The sequence below is a fragment of the Bacillus rossius genome, chromosome 8 (assembly GCF_032445375.1).
Source record: "Bacillus rossius redtenbacheri isolate Brsri chromosome 8, Brsri_v3, whole genome shotgun sequence".
Taxonomy (NCBI): domain Eukaryota; kingdom Metazoa; phylum Arthropoda; class Insecta; order Phasmatodea; family Bacillidae; genus Bacillus; species Bacillus rossius.
This window is the reverse complement of record NC_086336.1, coordinates 36,176,158-36,197,147: the sequence shown is the minus strand read 5'-3', so window position 1 is coordinate 36,197,147 and position 20,990 is coordinate 36,176,158. Positions and strand designations below refer to the sequence as shown.

General features: G+C 35.8%; 1 protein-coding gene across 1 annotated transcript in view; it reads left to right on the top strand.

The window, feature by feature from the left end:
- Window positions 1–20,990, top strand: part of LOC134534735 (dynein axonemal heavy chain 10) — a 426,663-nt gene that overhangs the window by 318,848 nt on the left and 86,825 nt on the right. The window contains exons 40-47 of the mRNA XM_063373236.1: window positions 2,659–2,817; window positions 3,130–3,384; window positions 6,556–6,813; window positions 6,958–7,186; window positions 11,247–11,431; window positions 16,527–16,616; window positions 16,929–17,081; window positions 18,484–18,595. Coding sequence (XP_063229306.1) covers window positions 2,659–2,817; window positions 3,130–3,384; window positions 6,556–6,813; window positions 6,958–7,186; window positions 11,247–11,431; window positions 16,527–16,616; window positions 16,929–17,081; window positions 18,484–18,595 — 1,441 coding nt within the window. The remainder of the gene's footprint in view (window positions 1–2,658; window positions 2,818–3,129; window positions 3,385–6,555; window positions 6,814–6,957; window positions 7,187–11,246; window positions 11,432–16,526; window positions 16,617–16,928; window positions 17,082–18,483; window positions 18,596–20,990) is intronic.

Here is a 20,990-nt window from a genome sequence, read left to right as displayed (position 1 = left end):
ATACTTGACATTAGATACCGGAACAGAAATGAACAGATGATTCATGTGGAAAAGGTTGTTAAATGAATGTTGCAATGAAAAAAAATAATCATTGGCCTGAATAAGCACTTTAATTTTTGAAGAATAAAAATGTAATCATCCAGATTGGTCTCACTGTCAGTAAAGGATGGTTTGGAAAGGTATGCGACATGAGTTGAAGGTCACGCCCGGGCGGGCAAGTCAGCCAGCCGACTGACCATAAAGTAAATAACAACGTATCTCCCGTTACGCGGAGTCATATTTGTCATACGAAGTGCGATGGGAGGCATATAAAGATAAATGTTGTGACATATTTATAGTTGAGTGTTATTCAACACATTTATATTACGTAAAGTATATTTTCCTACACAATTTTGGAACACATTAAATAAATTAGCCTTGCTATTTATGGAAGCTAATGCTTCAGAATTCACGATTTCGAAGAGCATTTTTAGGAACGAATTAGTTGTGCTAAGTGAGGGATAGGTGTATTAGTCATTTTTAATGTGTGTTCTGTAAATGTCACCCAACCATTCTGTGTTTTAATCACAGGTGTAGTTAAAAACACATCTGTTTTAATCGTTAATCAAACATAAGAGAAGAAATCAATGAATCCAACTGTGTATCAAGTCAGTGATGAAACATGATAAAATGTTGATAGTCAGTCATTCACCTAGCCACAATCAATAGTAAATTGTTTCAAAGTTTGATAAAATATAGTGGTTTTATGTTACAGATTGACAAGTGATAAAAGTGGGAAAAGATTTTTTGGTTGGTTTGACATGTGTGTTGCTGAAATGTGTTTCGATGAGCATTTGTAGTTCAATATTTACGTCGTCCAGGGCCTACGTCCCGTGAAGACCAATGCGACTTTACTATCCCCTCATCCCTTCTTCCTACCCTGGCATAATTTAACAGCACTGTACGTCAGCGTGTGATGTGTACCTTGCCTTCACCCAAGCGAGTAGAATCATTGTCTTGCACCCAAATTAAGCATGATTAATTATTTGTAATTGTTATTTCTTTATCAATGTCTAAAGAAATAACTTTTATTTAATTAGTCTGCCAGTGTCTTCTGACGTTCTGAGAAATAAGATATTCACATACTGTTTATAATTATAATATTAAATACAATCAATCTAAAAGGCTTACCTATATAACTTTATACTGTTTCCTAATTTTTGTGGAAGATTTATTCCTTCTGTTTTGAATGTCTGAGGTGGTATTGTCAAAATAACCCAGCGGTTTTGTGTCCTGGCGTGGGGACGCCATGCAGCGTCTTCTGTGGCCATTGCTGTCTATAGTTGACCATCATCACTTTTCGAGGCCGGACCCACCTGCACCCAGGGGACTTTATAGTGGCCTACTGATATAATCCTTTTCAATTTAACTCTTTCTGTTATCCTCGGGACTGTCTTGGGAGAGCATTGTTTAACTTACTTAAATTTAAACTCTTTCAAGAACTTTGAAACTAACACTGGAATATCATCCAGCCATGTGGATGTGCTGGAATGCAAGTAAGCCAATTCATGCCGCAGGGCTTTTCATCTGTGCGGTTATTATTTATTTTTAATGTTCATGTTAACTGCAGTGAAGCATGTAATAAATGTATTGTCTTTACTTATGTATTTCTCTTTGACCACGTGGGGTGCGTGGAGGTATAGATGCGTGTGGGATGCCGCAAGTGCCCATATAGTTGTTCACATCTAGCATGTACGATGCTGAGAGCAGACCAAATTATTGAACAAGGCACTACTATCTGGGATATGCCTCGTTCCCCCCCACTTGGGCTTCGTCATGCCCTGGACAGAGAGTGTTAGCTGGGTCCGTGTTCTCTTAAACCTATGGTACCGCCCTTGTTAAACCTACCGTGGCACCCATGTTAAACCTATGGTGGCACACATGTTAAACCTACAGTGGTTCCAAAGTTAAACTACGGTGGAGCCCATGTTAAACGTTTCGTCGACTCACTCTCACCAACCAGAACCTGGCCCCACATAAATATATTTGTTATCTTGCAAGATTGTTTGATGAGACAGGGATTAATACTAGGTTGAATAAGGAAATGGTCTGTAATAAGAGAGGGTGAACCTTGATTTCATCACTACATCACAGAGTAAGCAAGAAACAAGTAATTGAAAACTATTAAAATGGATGAGAGATTGGTAGAGCTTACATTCATGTTAAGAATGAAACATTTGTGAAATTGAATGCCTCTCAAATCAGTTAAGTTGTGGATACACTGCTGCCTATCATTGGGGCTCGTCTTCCTCACATCTTAGATATTGATGGTGCAGGTGTTGGCAAGGCATAATGTGCTGGTAGACTGGGCCTAGTTGTAGAATGAGGTGCCATTTCGTAGCCATGAGAGTTGAGCACACTGGTGTAAGTCACTAACCTCTGATTCATATAATTTTAAGCCTCTCTTCAATTAAAAAAAAATTTTTTTTGAATGCTCCTGTTATTGAATGTTTGCAAAATATTCTACTTTAATCAAACACAATGAAAATTATACTTTTAAGTTAAAAATTTTATTTACCTCACAGAAGTATTTTTAGAATTCGAAATTAATTGAAACTGTATCAATATAACCAGTTTATAGGATTTTGTTCTTTATTTGCTCTATTGTATTTTATGTAGGTGGATAAAGTGGTGCAGCTATACGAGACCATGATGACGCGGCACTCAACCATGATTGTGGGCCCATCTGGAGGTGGCAAAACAGTTGTGATCCAGACGTTGACTAAAGCACAGACGATCCTTGGACTCCCAACCAAGTTGTTCACTCTGAACCCAAAGGTTTGATGTCGGTTGTTTATATTTTTTGAAGATACCCATTTAAGTCAGTTTCACATGAGCTTTAAACAATAATAGTATTTAAAATTTATGCTGTCTTGGCAAATCACTGCAGTAACATTTAAAAAAAAAATGTTAAGCATTTTAAAAGTTAATTATAAATCTATAGTACCAGTTTGGATAAAACTGAAAAAAATGTGAAACCAATAATGAGATTGTGACATTTAACAATGCCTTGGGTAGGAAGTGAAAGAGATCCATTTGGAGAGATTTCTGCCAAGCCGTGAACTGTAAAGCAGTTTCTGTTTCCCTCAGGCCTGCTCGGTGATCGAGCTATACGGCATCCTCGACCCCGACACTAGGGACTGGACGGACGGTTTGCTGTCCAACATCTTCAGAGAGATAAACAAGCCCTCGGACAAGGAGGAACGCCTGTACATACTGTTTGATGGGGACGTGGATGCCCTGTGGATAGAGAACATGAATTCTGTGATGGATGACAACAGGCTGCTTACGCTGTCTAACGGCGAGCGCATAAGACTCCAACCACACTGTGCTATGCTGTTTGAGGTAAATCTTTGTCATTATTCGTGTTTGCTAGTCTTGCCTGCTTATTATTCATGTTCCTCATCAATGGAGATATCCTCATAGTAATACAGTTATTGTTCTTTTGAGTATGTGATGGCTATAGCCAAGGTTTTATTGTGTTATAAAAAAGCAAATTTGGTCAATGAAAATAGTGAATTTAGTCATTAACACATTATCATCATTAACAATTAAAACACATGTAATAATAAGTACTTATTGACATAATTATTCTATCAACTACTTCAACAATTTGTGGTAAGACACTTCAAATGTGTACATTAAACATTACCATATATTGATGGGATTAAGTTAAACCAAAAATTCCATCTTGTTTGTAAAGTTCCTTAGTTTACAAAAGTGTTATAATTATAATATATAATAAAAAAAAAGTACCTCTGAACATTATTTTTAAATGCAGTATTAGAGCCAAGATTTAATGGTTATTTTGACAAGTTTGGTTGCCATTGTTTTTATTTTTAAAGTATCCTGCATTAATATTAAAAAAGTACTCTCATATCCAAACAAGAAATTGTGATATTGGAACTATTAACCTTACATTACTTTTTAGTAATATTTTGATTGTGTGGTTTAAGTTTATTTCTAGTAGGTACCAACATATTTTCAGATTAAAATGAGCTTTTTGTTAGTCTTATTATTTTAATATTATTAATGTAAATCAAAAAATAAAATGCAATGCTCAAAATCAGAGATATCCTTCTGATGTTTCTATGAAGGTCTTTAGCCATGTCTGTATAGTATGTTTAGAATATTTTTATTTACTTTGCTTTGAAGAATCCATACATATAAACTAAAGAAATATTTGTTACTGAATACGCTATATTTTAGGTTATTAAATAAAAACCTAAGCCAAAAATTTATAAAATGAATAGTACCTTTTAATATAAGAAAATTAAGTATTTGAGGTGAATTGTGCTGCATTTTGTGTTTTGCCTTCCATTTCGGTGTTTGGTGGTGTATTGACTCTAATTTCGCTGTTACTTTGGTTTTGTCACTTCAGCTTATAAACTTGCCTCTAGTAATGGCTAATGAGGGATATCCAAACCATTTCCAGTCCACCCTTTAAGCAATATCTTCGCACTTAATTTTCCATCACTGCAGATGGAACACTGCGAGTTTGCCATCGAGTGTACTTGTTTTGTCATCAGTGTCTTATGGAACCCATGTATTCGTAGACGTATGTCGTGGCTGCATTTTGGCTGAGGCCAGCTCTAGTACCGTTGTGGCAGGACTTTCTTGTACACTTCAGAGCTTGCCACATATGCCTGGTGACTTATGATTTAAAAAGCATGAAATGGGAATTTCACCCAAAGGCTAAAAGATAAGGATTACTAAATGTTCGTGATACTTAACATTGTAATAATATTAATTTTTGTAATGCAAATTGGTCATTCTAGAAAGACCTTATGACCAGATTATTCAGCACAAATCTTCATTCTGTTATTGTTACTGTAAAATTTTGGAGTGACAAGAAGTAATAAAAGATTATTTAAGGGAAAGGTGAGGTAAGGAGGCATACATAAATTGGATCCTGTTATTCTGTGACATGCCAGGGAGCTTTTCTGTAAGTGAGCTGAGAAATCTGTTTGGCTTGCTGTGAATTCAGTGCATGCTGTTAAAGCTTGTCCAGCACACGTACTTGCAAATCTTCGTAGTTTGTCGATGTGTGAGTGGTTGAATCACTCGCCTCCCACCAAGGCAAGGTGGCGCAGAGGACCCGAGTTCGAACACCGGTCCGGTCGGCCAGATCTCAGTGGTCTTTGTTTCCCAAACATAACTTCAGGCAGATGCTGATGTGGTTTGTTACTGTACAGCAGTTTCCACTCTCTCTGAGGGCCAGATATAATTATTTAAACTAAAAAAGGAGGGGGGGGGGGGGGGGGTGATGTCGTGATGTCACAAATTTATTATTATTATTGCAATTTTGAATTTTTTAAAAATGTTTTTATGTTCCATACAGTGACTAATAAATAAATTTGTAACACATGATAAAGCAACAAAAAGTAAGTTTTTTTAAAAAACAGTACTTACAAAAATATAGTCAATATAAAAATAATTATTGTGGAACAATTAGAGTACACAAATAAAAATAGTATTTTTGAGTACATGTATGAGAATAATCTGCCTTCTAAACACCTTCTGCTGTCACATGTGTCTACATATGTACAGACAAAAACTGCTTATACACAACAATACATGGTAATAGTAATATTTTTAATGATTGTTTATGCAGGCCATGCGAATTCATTGTGCGGGCCGTAGGTGGTCCATGGGCTGCAAGTTAGTCATCACTGCTATAGAGTATATACCATGGATTTTTCACATGTGTGAAACATGGCATATGTTTCTGTGACCTGGTGGGTTTTTTTTTCTGTCATTCCCTCTCATCTTTGATGATCACAGTGTCCACTATAGCGGGTCTCACCTCTCACCCTTAGTTTGCAGCATGCATTTAAATGTGCATTTACTACTCTCTCTTTCCAATGCACAGTCTCTGCCATTAGTGCTGTCCTTATTTCGGAGTGCGCTGTTACCAAATATACGCAAAGTGCATAAAAGTTTTAGGCACAACTTCATAGTGTATTGAAAATTTTTTAAAAATGTTCCTTATAATTTTTATTGTGTAAAGGAAAATATGGAATAAGAATTTTGTAAATTAATTTTCTTGTCGTATTTAATGAAGAACATCTTCTGCTAACATTAAATTTTTACTTCAGAGTAAATGTCACTTAAATACACCATCATGGTTTCAACCATGTTTATCATCAAATATTTTTATTTACCATTTAATCTTAGAAATTGTGGCTCCGTTTGACCAAAGAACATACATAATTCATGAAATGACTTGTTATTAATCGTGACTGACTGCTACAAATGGTTTCTCCTAGGAAATAATAATTGGTTTTTAGTATTAATTTTTTTTTTTCCCCAGAATGTATACAACTTTAATGATACTGCCAAAAGACATTATTCAGAAAATTCAAGGAAGAATAAAATTTAAAAAAAATATTAATTGTCGGTAGTAGACTACATAATAATTTGAAAGTTAACAAGTGTGGTAGTAAGTATCAGTCTGGTAAAGACTCGAAGCGCGGGACAGACCACAGACACCGAGCCCTGTGTGACCGACGACAGGTGGGGGACCTGAGGTACGCCTCCCCTGCGACGGTCTCGCGCGCGGGGATGGTGTACGTGGACCCCAAGAACCTGGGCTATGAGCCGTACTGGCAGCGCTGGCTCGCGTCCCGCCGGTCGGCGGACGAGCGGGTGCTCCTGGCGAAGCTGTACGAGCAGTACGTGCCGGGGATGTTGAGCTTCATCATCGACGGCCTGATCGGCACGATGCAGCTGGTGCCACTGGAGACCGTCGTCCCGCAGACTGATCTCAACATGGTCAGTGCTTTGTGTTTGAATCCTTGGAACTGTGGCAACTGTTATAACTAGCGTGCAGCAAGTAATCAATGTTTCATGCGGTCCAGATAAGTGTGACGGTGTTGCTCCGCGCGACGCAGTGGCGAGCCTTGCGTGTTGCGACAGGTGACCCAGCTGTGCTTCATGCTGGACGCCATGGTGCCGCAGCCGGAGGACGGGGAGGCAGGGGACCCCGTCTCGCCGGAGCTCATCGAGAGCGTGTTCCTGCAGTCGCTGTACTGCTCCTTGGGGGCGTCGCTGCTCGCCGAGGGCCGCCTGCTGTTCGACGAGCAAGTCAAGAAGCAGTGCGGCCTGCTGCCGTTCGAGGACTCCCGGGAGAACATGTGCAGGGCTCGTGAGTGCGCGTTGCAGCTGATGTGAATTGTTGGCGAGCATTTTCTTTCAGTCAGTGTGTCTCATTGTGAATAAGAAAAATGCTGTTTTAGATATGGTAATGAAAACTTCTTCACTTAAATAAAAACTAGTATTCTTTGAACTAATTTTTAAAATTTTTTATCACTGTAAATATATATATATGTACAATGGAGAAAGTAGTAGATGGAGCACTAATTGTTATGTTTATGTTTATTTGAATGATGATCTACAACCACTGTGAATTTTGTTACTGTAGCTAAATTATTTCATTTAAATAATTTAAATAATTGAGGTTGAGGTTGGTAACACAAAAATATGTGAAAAATAAATGTGTTGCCCTAAATTATTTGAATGAAATAATTTTGCCCCAAAATTTGTTGTTATAGATCCTCATTCTTTTAAACTTAATTCAGACAAGTAGCATTCCATCTCAAATACTTTCTCCAATATTTACAATAACTGTTGTTCAGCTGCATCTTCAAAGATGTATACCAGCTTTAGGAAGCACTTTAGATCATAATTCATATATGTTTTCAACTTATTTTGTCTTCATGAACCTGCAGCAAGTTTAGGTTTCAATTCAGACTCATCCTGTACAGTTATATGATGTCACGCGGTAAAATTTTACGTGTAGAGTTTTTTTTAATTTGGCTTTGTGCTTGTTGTGCTTTGTGAGCCCGCGTGAGTTCCTGACACTTGTTTGCGACACTCGGGCTTTGACGGTTGTTTTCCTGGCGCGGTAGATTGCTAGCACTCTCTGTTTTTCTGGGGCGGTGACGTGGTTCGCCGCCCGAGAGCCTGGCCAGCTGCGCGGGCGGTTGCGTCATCCTGTCCTGGAATCTCCGGGAGTGTTGGCTGCCCTGGTTGGTTACGCTGCGTTGCTGTTCGTGCGCGTGACGCGCTGGTGTTTGTCGCCACCAGGTGGCAGAAGTGCGAGTCTGGCATGACCGGTGGAGGGGGGGATAGCGTCGGTTGGCGGAATGGCGGTTGGTTTGTGGAATCGCGGCCGGGATTTTTGTTTTCGCGTGGAGTGTTTTCGACGTGATGACGTGGTGAAGTGGATTTAATAAATGGGGCCACCCTGGGTGCGCCGGTGTGGTTCTTCTCGGTGAGGTGCTGGAGGTCTGTCGGAGCCTCGGCTTGGCGGGTAGCTGCGTGCTGCCGTTCGACGGTGTTGTAAGTAATGGCGAACTCGTAATTTTCTTTCACCTCTTGTAACAGTTGTGGGCGTATTTTAAAATTGGGTTAGGATGACTTAACGTTTTGATTCTTTCCAGGAGTGCAGGCAGTTTGTGGTATCCAGCAATGTAAAATTTCTTTCGTTAATTTTAGCTTAAGGATGGGTCGAGGTGTGTGTTAAGAATCATGTTATTTTAAAAAAAAGTAATAATCGTTCTCTTTTACTTATTTCAAAAGAGTATTTTATTTATTTATTTTTTTGTTTGTTACCAGAGTATGTTGACATTGACTTTATTTATTTATTTAATCAGTTAATTATTTACTTTTGTGTTGGTCATAGTTTACCAGAAATAAAACCTGAAACGATGTGGGATAAATAATACTTTTTTTTCTTTCAGTCAACACCCTACACCCCCTGTCCTAAGGAGGTTAGACAATCCCTGTACCAGCTCTACTGCTACCCCCCCCCCCCCCCCCCTTAATGTTTATTTTGAAAACTTGAGTGTTATCTTATATTTTTTTTATTTTTGAGTGACATCTTGTAGATCTTGACGGAGACCGAGGGCGATTGCGACAAAATGGTGTGAGGCTAGGGTATGTCTAATTGTAGGGTGTGTGTTATTTTTTTTTAAATTTGTTTGGTGTAATGGTGATGTTTGGTTTTAACCATATCTGTTTCAGGGGTCACGAGGTACAGCCAGGTTATTTATAAATGTTTTAAGCATGAGAAAGTATTATTAATTTTTTTTTAAATTTGGCCTATTCTGTAATGGTAATCATTTTCTTTTTTTTCAGCCAGTGTTTGAGATAAGTGTTTATGTTTATCAGCAAGGAACAACATATTCAGGTGTTTTAATTTGCATACCTTCCATTTTCAGGTTTTAATTAGGGGAGTGGAGACAGAAGGCCTACTCACATGTACTCTGAATAAGTGTAGAAATGAAATGGTCTTGTTATAGAGTTAAGTATTTTAATTAAGTTAAGTAATTCTTTTTTACAAATTGCACTTTAGTATTTCATTTGATTTTTTTTTTCTGGTATTGTGTGTGTGTAATTATAAGCAGTTGATTTAAGATTTTTTTTTTAAGCCAGGTTAGGTAACATTTGTGAGGAGGCTGAATGTTTATCAGGAGCATGATTATTATTATTTTTTTTTTTTTTTAGTTTAAGTATGTCCACACACTGAGTATTCTGTTTATTTTTTTTTATGTTTGGGCATGTCTTATCAATACACTCTTAGCCTATGTACTGACGACAAGACAGGGATACCTGATATTTGTGGAAATAGTAGTTCAGATGAGGAGCCCCTGGTAAAGATACAAGAAAAATTGCATTTGTTAAACTCAGCACCTAGAGAAGACTACCACGACACAATGGAGGCAGGAAAATTTTTTGTGGAACCTAGCTATTTTTGGGGGAGACAAATAGAAGATGTCGATGAGTTTATAAAACAGTTTAGGAGAGCAGCCAAGGTCAATGGCTGGAATGACCAAAAATGTATTGCGTATTTACCCACATTTCTCAGGGGACCAGCTAGCCGCTGGTATGACAGTTATGAGTCAACATTGGAAAATGTGAAAACGTTTGATGAATTAGCCACTGCTTTAAAGGCTGCTTTTGTTCGTGTAGGTCAGGTAGAAGACCTGGAAATAAGACTTCAATCAAGAGTACAGGGTGGGGAGGAACCATTTGAATCTTTTATTTACGACGTTCTTCACCTTTGTAATCGGCTTGACCCCAAAATGCCAGAAGCCAATAAAGTGAGATATTTATTAAGAGGCTTACGACCGGATATTGTGGAGAAAGTTATGCTGTTTCCTAACAACACAGTAGACCAGTTGCTAGGAAATTTAAGAAACATTGAGGCAGGTCTATACTATGCGAAGAGTCATGATAGATTAAAGGGAAGTGGGGCTGTAAAACCAGAACAAGTTCCTGTTCGAAATATCAGGGAGGCAGACACAATGGATTCAAAAATAGAAAATAGCCTAATGGAGTTTGGGAAACAGTTAAAACAGTTGCGCGGAGAAATGGAAGCTCTGAGATTCCATTCTACACCCACTCAAAACTTCAGACCTAGCAGAGAAACTAGAAATAAGTTTAATAAACACTTCCCACAACCTAACCAACAGAAACACAACAGTACACCTAGAGACACAACCCAAGGGCCCGGTTCTAGAACCTTTGCTAGACCTCAGAGGACAGCTGATGGCAGACCCATCTGTTTTAATTGCAACAAGCCTGGACACATGCAGTGGAACTGTCGTTCACAGCCAACTAACCAGAATCAGGTAAACTAGGCTGGACGAGTTATGCGCGGGGTGTTAACTCGTCCCGTAAAAACACAATGTCCCTATTTAAGTACGATGGGGTGTTGAGTCAAAAAACCAAGATTTTTGGGACAGAAATTCAAACAAAATCACCCAACTTAACCTATGATTTTTAGTTTCATAGAAAATAACCTGTTGAAAATAAAACCATTAAAAGATGAGGCCATACTTTTGTAAATAAAACCTTGTCCAAAATAGGTACAGTTACAACATTGAATTTTTGATTTAGTTTTCTGAAAACTACTGGTATATTTTGCACTAGACTCCACCCAGCCCTTTTTTGCTCTTAAGGTGCGACTAGACTGAAAGATATCTACCGTTCTAAAAATGCAAACATGCACATTATAGTTAATAGTAATATAGCAAAGTATTATTTGACGACTTGGAAAATCTAGTTCGTATTATCAAAAAAATTTTTGTGCATGGCCTTCAGTTTAACGTATTAACTTACTCTAGATTGTGGCTAAACAAGGTTGTTATTGCATCAGTGATAAGAATGTAAATGGTTTCCAAGATTCATTGAACTCGTAGGTAACATCCCATCCACCTATCCTACACTCTACGACTATTACTTGGACGTCGAGAAGAAGCTGTGGGTGGCGTGGAGCTGGATGATGCCACCGTACGTGCACGACTTCAGTCGCAAGTTCAACGAGATCCTGGTGCCGACGGTGGACACTGTCCGGACTTCGTGGCTGCTGAAGGTCATGAACGAGGTGAGGGGACCTTCGCCTTTGTCATCCATCACCCCATAATGACAGGTGTGCATTTATCTGGACGAAAATTGATTTTATGTTTTGACGGATCATATACACTTTTCCTCAAATCCAAAAACTCAAATAAGAGTGCTCTGAATCCGAATATGGATCTCAGAAGTCAGGAATTAGATAGTACATGAGAAAAAAACATGCAAACTTCAGGTAGAGTGCAGGCTTTTGCGATCATTGCCTGACAAACTATCGAAGGGATAGACCGCAAAAATGTCGGTGCAATCTACCACTTGACATGGCTCAACCTCAAAGGCCCAGCTAGTTTACAGAAATGTGAGTTTTGAAGAAATGTATTATATATATTAAATAGTTATAAAAAATAAAATATTTCTGCATTTTTTTTAATGACAAAATATTCCCTGAAGTAATAAATATTTTCAGAGAATTTTACCTGGAAACAGATACCGTACTAACATTTCTTTGATAGCTTCTTGGGGATAAATAGTGTAGTCCTTGTTTACATCATAGGTGCTAGTGTTTGAAATTAGTCCTTGTTAACATCATAGGTGCTAGTGTTTGAAATTATGAATTTTTGTTCCTCAAATATTTTTCATTGAATATATATTATTGAATTATAAATATTTTATAGTATGTGAGGATTTTTTTCGCTCAGACCTAGTTTTTTTTTTTTTAAATTTTGAGTTGGGTAATGTACTAATGTGCTATAGTGGTTAAATGAAGTTTCGTTTGTTGGTGCTTCTAGCATGGTATTACCTCTAAGTGCAAGGCTCTAAACATGTGTGCAGTCTTCTCATTGTGCATTGAGCAACTATGAGATAAGATTGGTGACCGTAAAATTATAATTATATGACAGAAAAATAAAGCAAAAGGTAAAGATAATGCATGTCCCTTGAATTTTGTTTTTCAAGAATTTGTATTGGGTGCTTCATGCCTTAACATTATTCTGAAAACACGTGTTTTAGCTACTTGAAAAAAAAGGAGTTAAAAAATATTCTGAAACAGAACAACTTATCAGCCCTCAGAGTATTCTTAAATGCTTTTTGTAAATATTATCATTTGAATATCTTGAGGAGTTTTCAAATAGTGTGGTTTTTTCTGCACACAATATATGTGCCAAGGTAGGCAGGGCCATTAATGTGTTCATCTATTTATATATCAGAACCCCACAAAAGACTTTGTACATAATTAAAATGTGTGTGCATGCGTGTGTCTGGGCACACCTTAATGCCAAGGATAATACAGGACGACTGAAAAATTCTTCGTTCAGACAGAAATGCAGCTGTGAGTTTTTCAAAATTTAATTGTGGTAAAATTGCAGCTTGGAATCAAGTCAGTAGTCTGTGTGCAGCCTCTGTTAATGAAATTTTACCAAATTGGAAAGTCTCTTGTTCTGATATGTTGCTGGATGACTGCAAATACCTTTGAGGTGACATTTTAGCTGTAGGATAGCCAAGTGCTGCTTTATCAACCAAAAATTTGTAATTACTTTTTTTGTGTGGAGAAAAATATTTCAAATAAGTATTTTATAAATAAAAAAATCTACGTGAAGGACATACTGTGATTAGTCCAAGGAACCATCTCCTTGAAAATATATTGTTTCCAAACTGCTACAAGATCTCCAGTCTTAAGGATCTTAGCAAATCTAATACTTGTACAACAAACCAGATACAATAGGTAGGGCCTACTTTGTTTTTAATTTCATTTAGTAACTTAATTTTTAAAGCCAAGATCATATATTTATATTGAAAAATAAATCAAAATAAATATGTGGGAGGTTCTGAGAAAGACTTAAAATCTTTTTTTTTTTTAATGTTTACATTATTTATTACAGAATGTTTTGTTATAACACTTTAGTATCATTTTTTAAAGAAAAATATACTAAATCATTTGCATTAGCTACTAAATTATAATGATGATGTACCAGTTACTTATTGTGAAAGTTAAGTGTTGTAATTTTTTTCCATGCATATCAGTACTTCTTTAGAGGACGTTATTTTAAAAAGGTAAGGATGTAGCATATGAAATTTTGCAGTTCATTATCTGTTCATTTCGTTTTCACAAGGCTGTATTGCATAACACACTAAGTATTCCTACGAAAATCCGGGCTTAATTCTGCACTCATCGGACATCCCGCCCTGGCATCTGTTTGCACACGGTTGGTCGCACTGTTTCCAGTTGTATGCGTGTCCGGAACACCGCACTGTTGCCAGCTGTATGTGTGGCTATAACTAGGGGCCGGAAAAATTGGCATCTTGCTATAGATGCTATTTTTTTATAATTTACACTTTAAATGCTTTTTTTTGACGTGACAACATCTAATAAATCGATGAATGCCGGCTGCACGCACAAAAAAGTGTCCCGTAACGCACATTGTCCCACTACGATGTGTCCCATTACTCTCATTGTACGCTTGCACTGCATCACTCTTCCACTCGATTGGAACAACCATCGATTTGACTTTTCAATCATGTTTTCGTCGTTTGAACTATTGATATTATGTAATTTAACGATCATCCCCCGATTTTCAGCACAATCAGTATGGTTATTTAAAAGTAATGTTGAATTTTCAAATACGTTTTTGTACGAACAATGGTGTTTTACAGTTACACATAATAATTTAAATTACACCCGGGATCTTTTGCACAATGTTTTAAAAAATATTGTAACACAATATAAATAAGTTTGGTGTATTTGGGATGCGTATTTGTTATAAAATCGTATTATAAAAACGAAATAATATTATTCCCCTACAGTGACGGACGCGAACCAAATGAATCGCGCAATCTATCTGCTTCCGCGGCAACCAGGCACTCGTTAATACATATTTTCCTTTGTTTATAGCGAGGGGCGTTATTATTAATGAATTATAAATAAAATTTCGTGCCCGGGGCCACAATTGCATATCATTTTGAGCACTGGAAGACATAAAAACGTAAAATATTCTCGACGAATTTTAATCTTGGCCCCAGCCTACCACGAGCGTCTGGGTTGGAGATTAAAGCCGAAATTCTTTCTTAAACTTACTAAGTACGTACTTATTTTATTAACTGCAAGGGCATTTTTATTAAATTCTACGTTTAATTTCACGACGAACAAACTTCGTCGTTAAATGTGTAATTGTGAAAAAGCGTAAAACATTCTCGATGATCTTGAAGTTAAATAGCAAACATGTATGAAAGTTATAGTTAAAATAATCTCTTTGTTAAAGTAATAAACATATTTGAATTAATGAGTGCAAATAAAATTAAATTTATCAATTAAATTGTAGATTTAATTTCACTCCTCCTTTGTATCCATACAAAATAGTGATAATTCAATAAAAATTATTCAATTTTATTCATAAAAGTATGCAATCATTTCATCAATGTTTTGTTATAACGTCACGTTAAACTAACGTCGGTAAACCGACTTTACAGACAACCAACTTTTTTTTGCTAATTTTCAACATAAATACTATTTTAGCTAATTTCCAACATAATGCTATTTTAGCTAATTTTCTAAATAGATGCTGTTTTTCAGCTAAATTAGTTTAAAATTCCCATGATTTATAAAAAAAAATCCTTTATAAAAGACTCCTACATATGTTTTAACAGTTTTAAAATTGTTGTACGAAATAAATATTTTCATTACTTAGAAAGGAATAACCCAGTGTTGTAGACTTTGTGACCTGATTCACCTTATGTTCGTACTTCGCAGTTTGTTTAGGATACATGTTCATGTTTGATTAAATTATTTTAATTTATATCTCTCACATAAGACTTATTACTCCAGTTAATAAGCAAAAACACATCCAACATCTTTGCCTCAGATTTTCTCATCTTGCAGATGAAAACAACAGGCACACTCGCTTGTATTTTACTTTAGCGGAAGTGTGAAGTAAACCACAGCAGTACTACAGTACTGTCGTTTCCTGTTCCCTGTTCTTTCCCTGTTCTCTTCATTAGTTTTCATGACCATCATGATTTGTGATATTGCCATGTCTCTTGTGATGCAGCCAAGTTACATGTATCCAAAATATCTTAAATATATAAGCCCCACCTTATTAATCCAGTTGAATTGTGTATTATTCTAGGAATTAAACCTACGACTTAATGATTGCTGGCTTTTTGCACTACCTATTTTTGAAGTAAAATAAGCATTCAATTTTTTTTTGTGGTTTTGATAGAGAGTGGCATGGAACAAATGTATTTTGTACAAAACTGAATTAGAGTGTTAATTTTAGGTATTTGTATGGATGAATATTTATTTTAAAAACAGCAAGGAATGTAAATTATTTTGGATCAGTAGCATTAAAAATTTTATTTTCACTATAATAGATGCTAATTTTTCCAGCCCCTAGCCATAACATTACCTATAGTTTATTCACTTTTCTATAATTGCATTCTTTTAGGCTAACTTTTTTTTTTACAAAATGATGGATAAGGATAAGTAGATAAATACTGATTTGATCTTGGATGTGAGGCATTCCTAACATACCTATTTAAAAGTAATACAGAGTAAATGTACAGAAATACTATTAAAAATTCTCACAAGCTGGTACTTGTAATAATAACACAAAAAGAAGACTCATCTTGCATTTTGTTGTATCTGCTTGTTTAAAAAGACAATGTAGAACTAAAACATTCGTGACTTATAGGTTTTAATGTGTAAAGCTGGCAGCCGGAGAAGGCTGACTAGGGAAGTGTTGGGAAGTATTAAACACAAAAGTCTAAATCCATTTCATTAGCAGAAAAATAGTATGAAATGTGAAAATTTGTGGGGAAAATAAAAGTTGTATGTTCAAAGTAATATGAAATTGTGATGATTTAAACCTATTTTATTGATGTATAGATATATAACTTTTGATAGCAGAGACAGGCCTTTTAGCCCACTACAATCAGGAGGCACTTCTGTATTGTTTTCTGTAGAATACCATGTAATTAAAAACTTAAAATTTAACTTAATGAAGTATTTAAATTTTTTTTCTTTAGTTTGTAGGTAGGACTTACTAAAAAAGTTGCTTTGATTATTGAGTCACTATGCATATGTGTATGGTAAATTTTGCTTTATCATAGTTATACTTGAAAAATTATGATTATAGGTTAAAAGGCCAGTTGCCCTGGTTGGGGAAACAGGTACATCTAAAACTGCAATAATTCAAGATTTTCTTAGACAGCTGGATGACACTTACGTAAGTAAGATTGTGAGATGTGTATATTAAGTATTTTTCATTGGTCATACTCCTAACTTCTCAGGTAGACATGTTAGTTCCTGTAAATTTGTAAGAAAGTTAGTTTTTTCAATATTGATTTTTGTAATAAATCATTATCCAGATAACATGATATATCTACCTATATATTTTATGTTTTAAACTCATTATTTAATATTTGAAGTTAATTTACTGAATTGTTTGCAATGGAAAGAACTGTAAAATGTCAATTTTGAATTAATATCATGGACCTTTAATTTTTACTGTTACTCTGACTAGAAACTTGTTTCACAGATGGTTCTCAATATCAACTTCTCGTCTCGCACCAATTCAATGGACGTTCAAAGAAACTTGGAGTCATCATTAGAAAAAAGAACAAAAGATATGTATGGACCTCCAATAGGAAAAAAACTGATTTGTTTTATTGATGACTTAAACATGCCACAGGTATTGCCATTGAATTCATAGTAGTGTGCAAAACATTTTAAGTCTGTTGAGTACATAAATTTGACTTGAGTATAAAGTTACCAATGGTAAAACCAGTGGCAGATGCAGAAATTAATGTAGGGAGGGGATTTGAAAAATTAAATAAGAATTTTTGTTTTCAAGAAACTTGCATCAACAAAAGGTTTGAACAGTTACATTTTCATTGTCAACATGCATCACTGCTTTTGTGAATTCTGAGTCCAGGGGTTGTAGCAGCTCACCTTGCATCTCCTAAAATAATGCACTGCCTTCACCGAGATGTTGCATATCCCCCCTTCCCCCTATGCATCTGCCACTGGTTAGGACAGTGCATAGACAGGACTAGGAATGTTTTTTTTTTATGTGTAGGACCACCCATTAGGTCAGACAAACATTATAATATGCTAATCTCGTTATACAGTATTTTCATGTTATGTTTTAGTTTTACTAGAGGAAGGATACATTCCAAGGTTCTTGAAATCTTTAAAGTACCATCCTTGATGCATCTATATTGCACTTTGGCAATGATTCATATTTAGTATCCGGAGTTGGCACATATTTCAAACTGGACAACCTTGTTATACGTATGAACCAATGTTGTGAACTGTTTGTAGTGACTCAGAGTTTTTTTCAATTTCACTAGGATTTTATGGTTTTTTAATGAAAAAAAAGTTTGATAAGTACATATATGTAGCCAACAAATTTGGATACTGAGGGTTCTGAGTGTAGCTACATGTTAACTACATTTTATTCAGATTTACCTAAATACTTTTGAAATGAATTTTTGCAAAATGTCACACAATTCAAGGCTAATGTAGCTAGGTTCACACCATGTCAATTAGATATTAATTTAAGGAAAGTAGTTCTGTGACATTGCATGTTACTTAAAAAAGACTGGTCACTGAAATATGTTTCTTTTCATTAAGAAAAATAGAGTAAGATTTGATGTGAAAGTAATAATTTATGTTTGTGATGATTCAGCAGTTCCGCCTGACCAAGGCAAGCAATCAAGATGAGGGGCCCATGGGAGTATTGAATTTACCAACTGCTGGAGGGATACTGAAAGTTGATTTTAAGTAGGGTTTCAAAAAAGGTTCATTTTAAAGCTAACCACCTGCACCTCTTCTTGCAATATTTTTCAATATCACTGTATAATTTTTATTTATTTATTACATTGTTTCTAGAGTTTTTTCATCTCAGAAGATCCCTAATCAAGCTTGGCCAATTGTTGGTCATTTCTTGTACTTTTACCTGCAGAGCAGTATCTCCAAGGTTGTTACATGAGTTTTAAGTATTTTTTTTTTTTCGCTATAAATAGGGTACTCTTGTAAACAGTATTCAAATAATTTCTGAATACTTGATATTACATTGTGTTTGTCTGTAGGTAGACACTTACGGTACCCAGCAGCCTATTGCACTTTTGAAACTATTATTCGAGAAGGGTGGTTTTTACGACAGAGGAAAGGACCTGAATTGGAAAACAGTTAAAGACATTGGTAAGTAATGCAATTTATTTTGGATTGTTATAGTTCATGAAAACAGATATTGCCATAATGAAAATTAAAATTTTTTTTGAGAGAACGAAATATTTGTACAACTTTCAAATTGAAACATTTTTCTGATAAATTGGGTTTGAAGTATTTTTGTATAACTTTTTATAGCTTGTTAAACTGTATTGAATAGCAAGTATATCAAACCACATTAGTCCCTATAATATATATGAGTTCTTAGAAATGACCTTCAGATATAAGTTATAATTTAATGTTTATTAAAAAATATAACCAAAAAAATTTTTTATTTACATGAACAAAACTGCAAACTGCAGTTTAACTTATCTTCAAGTTCGTCTCACAGCGGCATGTCAGTGTCTTTTTATATATAATACACTTAATTGTAGTATAGTTAATTTGAGTTATGAAAGAAGTACGGTACCTACAGCAAATTCCTCTTGATCGTTACAATAGAAGCCTGTTATAATGTTTTCCTGCATATGTCATATAAGTCCTGACATTTTCCCCATAAGAACAGTGCATTTATTTCCTGCATGTTTCCCAAGTGTTTGCTTTCTAAAATTCAATAATTGTAAAATAAGTTTTAAAAACCTAACTATTTCAACATGATCCCATCTGTGAAGTTTAACATGTTCAAAATTTTACTTTACATTTTACGTAAATTTTTGTATACAATCACTGTTATACCATAGATGTAGATTGTTCAAAGAGGATTGTATGCTAAAACAAAATGTAAGTGTGCTAGAACACTAGTGCTAACGTTAGTGTTGACTAAACTTCTCAGTTACGTGTCTATTGGCATCCTTATCTTAAAAAAAAAATCATATGCCATTCTGGCGTGTTTTCATATGTACATACGTAGTCCTACAATATTTTAGTTTTCCAACTTTTCTGCAATGGCAAAAAAAAGTGTTTTATATTGCTAATTAAGAGTTTAATTTATTTCATTCATTGGTAGGAATTCCAAAAACTACACATTTTCAAGTGGTGAATGAATTGGAAATAGGCATTCCCACTCTTAAACATTATCACAAATCGTGACCACAATTTTACAGAAATGTGGCAGTATGTATTAAAAGACAAATAAAATAGAAGCTGGAAGCAAAACAAAGTTGAAAATTTATTGGCTTGGTTAAGCAAATTCAAGCATCGAATTTACCCTTTAATTATTTAAAATTAAATTTGCTTACACAGCCTGATGAGTCCTTGGGTTAAATGTTCAGACACTTACCAGAGCTAAATTGATATTTCCTGCTTATAATTTCTTTTTCCTTATTCCCTTTGAAAAACATAACAGGTTTGCACTGTAATTGCTTACAGTAATAAGTTTTTTCCTGTTAATAAGTCTAAATTTCTAAGTACCTTGAGAAACTTTGTAACAGGGATTTCTGTACTTGTATTATGAACCAAAGTTTAGATTGGGTATAAAGATGACTTGTGCATCTAGAACTCCAGTTACTTAAGTTCATGCACAAAGTCTGCATGCCACACAAGTAAATTATCATTCACAGCCTATATTGAAATGAATAAGCAACAGGCTTTTTCGGCATTTTACCGTAATTGTGTATAAAAAATTTGATGTGTAACTATAATGGGAGCCAAACAACTTGTGAGCTGTCAGTGTGGGGGTAACGATCATGGGATTAAAGTGGGGCGGAAGGGGAAGTCGGGGTAGGGAATGCATATCAGTGGGCGTTGCCAAGGAGGTCGAAAAAATCCCCTTGAGCACAGAATTATTCTTTAAATGCCATACCCTTTCAAAATATGTTGACCATGTAGTGTTTAGCAAGTTCTTAGATACGCACCGCTGTCATTATGATGATTGATGTTTTTAGAAAGGTTGATGTGTTACTAGGCCGTGCTGAGTCGGCCCTGTTGGGTTCCATGCGGCCTCTGCCAGTCCGCTCTGAGCAAGGCCAGCTCGCAAGACATTTCACTTGTACTATTGAGGAACCATTGTACTTTTATCTCACTTATTCAATAATATTTATCAGAGGGATATCAGTTTTCCTGTGTGGGAAAACCATTTTTTTTCTCCTATGAGTCAGGAGTGGGCAGGAGTGTACATAGAATTCCAATGTTGGGTGGGGGTGGGGGAAGGACATACATCCAAACCCCCCCCCCTCCCTTCCTTTTACCATCTTCCTTCATCCCTCCATGCACCCCTGGGAGTGGGTAACTTTCTCCTCTCTTCTTTGTTCCATTCACTCACCCTGATTAATTTGCACACTGGATCTACCGTAGTATGTATCTTAAGGTTTAGAAACTTCAAATGCGGGGCTCATGAAGATTTTGTTCTTAGTTTACACAAAGCGAGAGTTAATCTGGTTTATTAGTGTTTACTTTATGTAAAAGCCAATCAGTCTTAAATAGGTGTTGT